This window comes from Eucalyptus grandis, chromosome 5 (assembly GCF_016545825.1).
Source record: "Eucalyptus grandis isolate ANBG69807.140 chromosome 5, ASM1654582v1, whole genome shotgun sequence".
NCBI lineage: Eukaryota > Viridiplantae > Streptophyta > Magnoliopsida > Myrtales > Myrtaceae > Eucalyptus > Eucalyptus grandis.
The window spans coordinates 43683679-43691241 of NC_052616.1; the positions used below are offsets into that span (position 1 = coordinate 43683679).

Below are 7563 nucleotides of genomic sequence, written 5' to 3' on the forward strand. Positions count from 1 at the left end.
GAGACACCGTAACATTACAGCAGGGTTCCCCATTGACCTGAAGCGCGAAGAATTCATATTTATATGGGAGAGAAATGCTAGTTTCCACAAGGCCTTGCTAGACGGATGGTGTCGTTATTCTAAATTGATAGCGGTTCAATTGTGACCGCAAATTGGTTTTATAAGTCCCTAGCAACCGGGAGGACTTGTGGAGGGATTTAAATATAAATCTTATAAACCGGTCCCTCTTCCTCCTCCTCCTCCTCCTCCTCCCTTCCTCTCAAACTCGCACCAGAGTACATAAAATGGATGCAGATGGAGGTGCAGGCAGAGAGTTCGTGGTGAAGTCGGGCAAGAGAGAAGTGGTGGCGGCACCACTGCCCATGCAAGGGCATTGGCTGCCCCTCTCCAACCTCGACTTGCTCTTGCCTCCACTTGACGTAGGCGTCTTCTTCTGCTACGCCAATCCAACCACCACCGCGTCACAGAGGCTGGAATATGGGTCCATGTTTGGTGTTCTGAAAGCCGCCTTGGCCCAAGCTCTGGTCTCCTACTATGCTCTCGCCGGAGAGGTGGTGCCGAACTCAGCCGATGAGCCTGAGCTCCTGTGCAACAATCAAGGGGTCGACTTCATCGAAGCTTTCGCCGACGTGGAACTCTGCCATCTCAACCTGTATAATCCGGATGACACCGTTGAAGGGAAACTAGTGCCCACAAAGAAGCGAGGCGTGCTTGCTGTTCAGGTATTGATATTAGATAAAGCCTGGCTATATATCGTTTATCCATCTCAAGAGATCATATCACCGTATATGCACCCGCGCCCATTTTCATCTTCATTTCACCTAAATCTATAGTCTTTTCCTTATATCTTTTATTTATGCATTGAAGAAATCATAGTTTTTGTATATTGTCATATGATCTCTTTTGTACAGACTATATATAAAGATATTACAAGAGCCCTAAATTAGGGATATTGAGGATGCTTAAAGGCAAGCAGAGAAAATATGGGAACAATATCAACAATATCTTAAATTAGATACAAGAGATAATATTGCTAACTAGAAACGTTATCATGCATAACCAACGTCGAATGAAATAGTGTATCTTCTGCTTCTAGTCTATCAGTCAAATTTTCCATCTTTACTTAGAACGGTTCACAAAATTGATTTATTCATCGCTATTGAAGTTTTTTCAATAGGTGTTGAATATAAACTAATTGTTTACATCACTTGGCGTGCGAATTTGACTGATTGATTTGGATACCCTTCACCATTGTTCAAAAAGAAAAATAATGCTTGGACTTTGATCACGCTTAACAGCATAATCTATGATTAAGACTTTGTTTGTTTCACGGAAAATATTTTCCAGCATTTAGTTCTTTTAAGAAAACGAGTCAATGGAAAACTATGCTTAGAAATTCAGGAAAATGATTTCCTCTTTGAAAGATCAGAAAACATTTTTCAAAATATGATTTGGTATTGGTGTGGGTCTTCGGCAAACAAGTTTGAGTTCTTGTTTATGAAACGTTTATTCTTATAAAAATATTTAAAATTTTCAATTTTGAAATTTTTTTGTTTTCATTTTGGCCAATTGTGGGCCACGGCAACAATCATCAATTGCCCATAAGCTAGCTTGAGCTTCACCAAAGGTCAACAAGACTCGAGCTTAAGCTCGCCGATTGGTGAGTTAATGCCTCAATGACCTCTAACAAGTCTCTAGCTTGTCGAAATCTAGTAAGCTTGAGCCTTGCTGAAGAAGAAGGGAAAACATAATAAAGAAAGAAAAGAAATAAATTCAAAATATTATTTAAAATATTGAATTTATTAGTAATTTTCCTTAGAAAAATCAAATTAGATTTTAAATACCAAATGGTGAATAATATTTTCCAGTTCATTTTCAAGTTTTAACTCTGCATCATAAAATGTTATCATTTTCTTGGAAAATGAATTTTTGGAAAAGATTTTCTAGAAATATTATATTTTATGTGAAACAAATAGAGCATAAATACATCAATGATTTCTCATACAAAACATAACAATGTAGAAACATTTAATGTTAAGGTTCTGTTTGTTTTGTGAAAAATATTTTATAGGAAACATTTTCCTCATTTTCCATCATTTGGTTTGCTTAGGAAAATGAGTCAATGGTAAATGTTTTCCTAATTAACAAAAAAACCTATACTAAAATTCAGGAAAATGATTTCCTCCTTAAAAGGTTGAAAACATTTTCCAAAATATGACTATGTATCGGCATAGGTCTTTGGCACTTGGACTCGAGTCCTTGGTTAATGAAACGTTTGCTCTTATAAAAAGAAATTGAACTTTTAATTAATTATTATTATTTTTTATTATTATTTTTTTCTTTTCGCTTCTTACTTAACCACCACAACAATAGCCCATCACAGGCAGAGCCAAGGCTCAAGCTTGTTGGAATTTGGAGAGCATGAGCCTAGCCAATTGTTGCTAAGGCCAGCGATTGGTCGAGGAAGAGGAAAAAAAAAAAAGAATAGAAAAAATAATTGAAAATATATCAATTTTATCTAGGAAAATCAAATTCCATATCAAATGGTAGAAAATATTTTCTAATTCATTTTCATTTTTTAGCTAAGCACTATAAAATATTGTCATTTCCTCGAAAGTGATTTCTTGGAATATATTTTTCAGAAATATTATATTTTTTCGAAACAAATTGAGCATAAATATTGAAAGGAAAAAGAATCTCACACTTTGCACGAGTTTCTCTCTTTACTTGTGTGATCATTGAGATTATACATTGGCTCATTGAGTCCATAGAGAACAGCGAGATAATAGATGAGTTATAATAATATATCGCTTTTTTTTTTTTTTTTTAATGGACAGAATTGAATGAGAGAAAAATTCTTGCAAAGGTGGACCTTAGAAGCAATCATTAAATTTATTGAGACCGTAATGGCATGGCGTGGGTTCCCAGTGTCCTCAAGCACAAAAGAATTCAAATATATGTGGCAGAGGTGGGATCTCTCTTTTACCCTTGACTTCATGGGAAACATGTTAAGGTCTTATTAGATGACCGGTCAATCCTTGATTATTTTTACTTTTTTATTTCCCAAAAAAAAATCATTTGATAACATTAGCTAATTTTTCTATTTACGAGAAAAAATCGGTGACCATGGAATAGATTTGGAACAGAAATATGAAATTGAAAAAAATTACTATTTTGTTTTCGGGAACAATTTATAAAACCAAATTGTTTTTTTCTTTTCTTTTCTTCTTATTCCTCCTCTAACTAGTTGTAGGGCTCGGCAATGGCGGCGACTAGCTGATGACTAATCAGAGATGAGGCCTAGTGACCTCGCTGGCCCTTAGCAAGGTTGGCCTTGCCTTGATTGGGTGAGGTCGAGCCTTGCTAGTAGCTAGGTGAGGCCGACCTCCCCGGGGGCTAATGAGGTCGCTAGCTCTTGTCTTTGGTTGGTTACTAACCATCGCCGTGGCCCACCGATTAGCTAGAGGAGAAAGAAGAAGAAAGGAAAAAGAAGAAGAAAAATCTCATAAAATTATTAAAAAATTGAAATTTTTTTTACTTCATATGAAATTTGAGGATCGTATACTTAGAAACTTGTTTTTTTTTTTTTTTTGGGTAAAAGTAAGGCATGTATTAACTTTAACCCAAAACGAACTACACAAAAGGGGGGGGGGACCCGACACCAACATAAGGACTTTCACACTGGTGACATTAGGAAATGTCAATAGGAGTGCAAGGCGTCATGGTAACCCAAATGAAAAGAGGGGCTAATACTTAGAAACTTGTTCGGGAGAGCAGAATCGAAAAAACTATTTTCAAGTACAAATTGTTTATGGAAATAGAATGGGTACCAAATACATACTAATACTCTTAAACAATCTCTCCTCTCTTTAGTAAGTCTCGTATGAAGTAATTGGATAATGGATATCACCATTTTCAGTCTCTATGATAAAGACCAAGTTTGTTTCCACTGTTAATCATGCATATCCATGTTCGGACATATATAATTATTTATTGAAATAATATTGTTCTATATGGTCAATATGTCATTTGATAACTTCTCGGCGTAAGCTACCAAAGTTATGTCTAGAGCGTGTAGAAGTAATCTTAAATCTCACCAAGGCATAAGTTTTTTTATACAGTTTCCGCATTAGGATTGGTTATGTTCATTGAGACATAAGTTTTTCATTTGATGGAAAACATTTAGGCAACAGAGCTAAAGTGTGGAGGAATAGTGGTGGCATGTACATTTGACCATCGGATAGCTGATGCCTACTCGATCAATATGTTCATGGTGTTTTGGGCAGAAACGGCTCGCTCCGCTGCACCCATTTCCCTCCCTCCTTCCTTCCGTCGTTCTCTTCTTAACCCAAGGCATCCACTCTGCTTTGACCCCTCTCTAGATCGCATGTACATCCCGGTCTCCGCATTGCCCCCACCCCTCAAACACAAGCTACAGGTGGATGAGCAATGTGAGACAATGACATTGAGGGATGACGACCACCTGTTAAGCCGCCTGTACTATGTGACCAATGCCAAGCTAAGTGAGTTGCAGCAGAGTGCCTGCTCCAATGGAAGCAAGAGGACTAAGTTGGAATCATTCAGCGCTTTCCTTTGGAGGATGGTGGCTGAATCCTCCTTGGTTGCTGATAATGATGACAACAAGACAATGTCAAGGATGGGGATCGTGGTGGACGGCAGGTGTAGGTTGATGAGTCAGGGCAAGGACGATAAGCCCACCCCCATGTCATCCTACTTTGGGAACGTGCTGTCGGTGCCATTCGGAGAGAAGAGGGCAAGGGAGGTGGTGGAGAAGCCGTTGAGCTGGGTGGCGGATGTGGTGCATGAGTTTGTGGAGAGTGCAGCAAAGAAGGAGCACTTTCTGGACCTGATAGATTGGGTGGAAGGACACCGGCCAGTGCCAGCATTGGCAAGGATATTCTGCAAGCCCGGTAGCGAGGAGGAGGAGGAAGGGTCGACAGCACTAGTGGTGTCATCTGGACAGAGGTTCCCAGTGACCGAGATGGACTTCGGGTGGGGGAAGCCAATGCTGGGGTCCTACCACTTCCCATGGGGAGGCAAAGCGGGGTACGTTATGCCCATGCCCAGCCCGCTCTCCAACGGGGATTGGGTGGTCTACCTTCACCTCTCCAGGTCTCAGGTGGCCTTCATTGAGTCCCACGCTCCCACTGTCTTCAGGCCGTTGACCCCTCACCATCTTAACCTCCTTTGATGCTTCTTGTTCTTCTTCTATGAGTATCGTTAACGTGCCTCATCAGCACTGTCGATTGTTGTTGTTTGTCCTATTGAATTAAAACCTTATGTTCCTCGTGTGTTTTCTTCCCATCTATCCGGTCCCTATGATTTAATCAATCCGAGGCATATTTCTTCTTTCTAATTGCAAGGTGTCTGGCTTGCTTAGTCTTTCAATGTCATAAGCAATTGACGAATGCAGACATTTTGAATCGCTCATTACATGTGAATGTGACATAAACATTGTGTACGAGGGAGTAACTTTTCCTTGCACCACAAGATAATTACAACCAAATATACAAATTACATAATTTGTGTATCATATAGAATTTTGATTGATAGTTACATTGAACATTTTTATATAGTTTAGGGACTATATCGAATAAGTACCAAAAGTTCATGGACCATCAATTGAAAATTAACACGTCATTTACATATAAAGAGAGATACACAATATCACCATCATCATATTTGTGAAAATAAACACAATGGTCAACCTCACAATGAGCAAATCCATTTTCTTCCATAAAACCATCAATTAAATACCATTGCTGCGAAGCTTGTTTCAAGCTATACAAGTTTTTCTTCAAGCGACATACCATGTTCTCATTATCTCTGACTTCAAAACCATTAGATTGCGCCATATAAGTCTCCATCTAGGTCACCATGTAAAAATGTTGTTTTTACATCTAACTGCTCAAGATGCAGATCCTCCACTACAACTATACTTAGTAGAACTCTGATTAATGTCATTTTAACTATTGGTGAAAATATCTTGGTGTAGTCAATCCATTATTTTTAGAAAAGTTTTTGACCACATGTCTCACCTTGTATCTGATACCTTTACTTGCTTCATTTTTAATCCTATACACTCACTTGTTTTAATATCAATTGTTTAATAAGGCCTTGTTACTTTTAGGCAACTTGGTCAACTCCCAAGTTTTGTTCTGAAGTAACGAGCCCACCTTTTCTTTCATAGCATGCTCCCACTGCCTGTGTGATGTCTTTTTTTTTTTTTTGCCTCATCAAAAGTCTCACACTCTCCTAAATTTATATATAAGACATGGCTCATAATAATATTTGCTAGTGGATCAAAATTACCTTCGACTTTCTCACACGTGCAGACTTCCTCAAGACAAGTTCTTCAAGGTTGTTAGTCTACTCCAAGTCACTGTGTTCCTCTTAAACTACCTCCTTATTGATAATAGGCTCATATTTAACCTCTCCCTCAAGTGCACTCTAATTTTCTAGAATCATCTTCACGTACATTTTGTCAGCTCAAGATATTCTAGTTCTACTGCCTTCTCATGCTTTATCTAACAATCCTTGTACGTTTTTTTTTTTTTTTTGCGTGGAATACCACATTCCATCAGCAGATGACTTTGTTATTCTCATAATCCCTAAGCATATATCCATACTCATCATCACCATATCTAATAAAGATGTACTTCTAGGACTTAGCATCAAGCTTCTTCCTATCTTCTGTATTAATCAGATCATATGCAATCCAACAAGATACTAGTAGATATGAATAATTAACTTTTTTACTTGACCACTGCACTTGCAGTATCTCTCCATCCAACGCACTAGATGGACTCCGGTTGATAATGTAAACAGCCACATTAACTGTAATAGCTTATAAGTGTAGAAAGAGACGCATGCGTAGCCTAATGCATCTCACATTTTATAGAAGGGTTCTGTTTATCCTCTTAGCTACATCATTTTCTTGAGGGTTTCTAGGAATAATCTTCAACTGCTATATGCCTTCTTAGCTCAAGTATTCTGCAAATTCCTTGCTTATGTATTTACTACTATGATCAAACTTCAGAGTTTTGATTGTATGAACTCTCTTTTTCTATCATGCCCCCACACATTAGTATGAACTAACTCTAACTTTCGACATTTATTTTGTCACCCATTCAATTGAAAATCAACTGCCGTCCTTTGTTTATATATATATATATATATATATGTGCAATTCTCATAGAAATCCAACTCAACTTTTGGCAAACCTAGAAGTAATTTCCTTGAATTTAATTACTTTACACACTTCATCAAGATGTCCCAAACGATAATGCCAAAGAGTAGACAAATTACCTATAGCCACTGTACTTACAACCATATCACTAATATTGTCTCATTGGAGAAGGTAAAGTATACTTGTATGATTTCCCTTCGCTACGACTCTTGTCTCTAAGGTTATCTCACACTCTCCAAATCCAAAGGTTGCTACCATACCTCCTTGGTCAAGTTTCTTGTTTCAGATGATATTTTTTCTTTAATTTAGAATCATTCTCACGACTGATACATAAAGTTCCATTCAAAACCCAA

General features: G+C 37.9%; 1 protein-coding gene across 1 annotated transcript; it reads left to right on the top strand.

Moving 5' to 3' along the window:
• Positions 1 to 284: 284 nt before the first annotated feature.
• LOC104446885 (coniferyl alcohol acyltransferase) lies at positions 285 to 5274 on the top strand. The gene is made up of 2 exons (XM_010060682.3): positions 285 to 722; positions 4187 to 5274. Exons 1-2 carry the CDS (start codon positions 285 to 287, stop codon positions 5210 to 5212), a joined length of 1464 nt encoding a protein of 487 aa, XP_010058984.1. The 3' UTR covers positions 5213 to 5274.
• The last annotated feature ends 2289 nt before the right edge of the window (positions 5275 to 7563 follow it).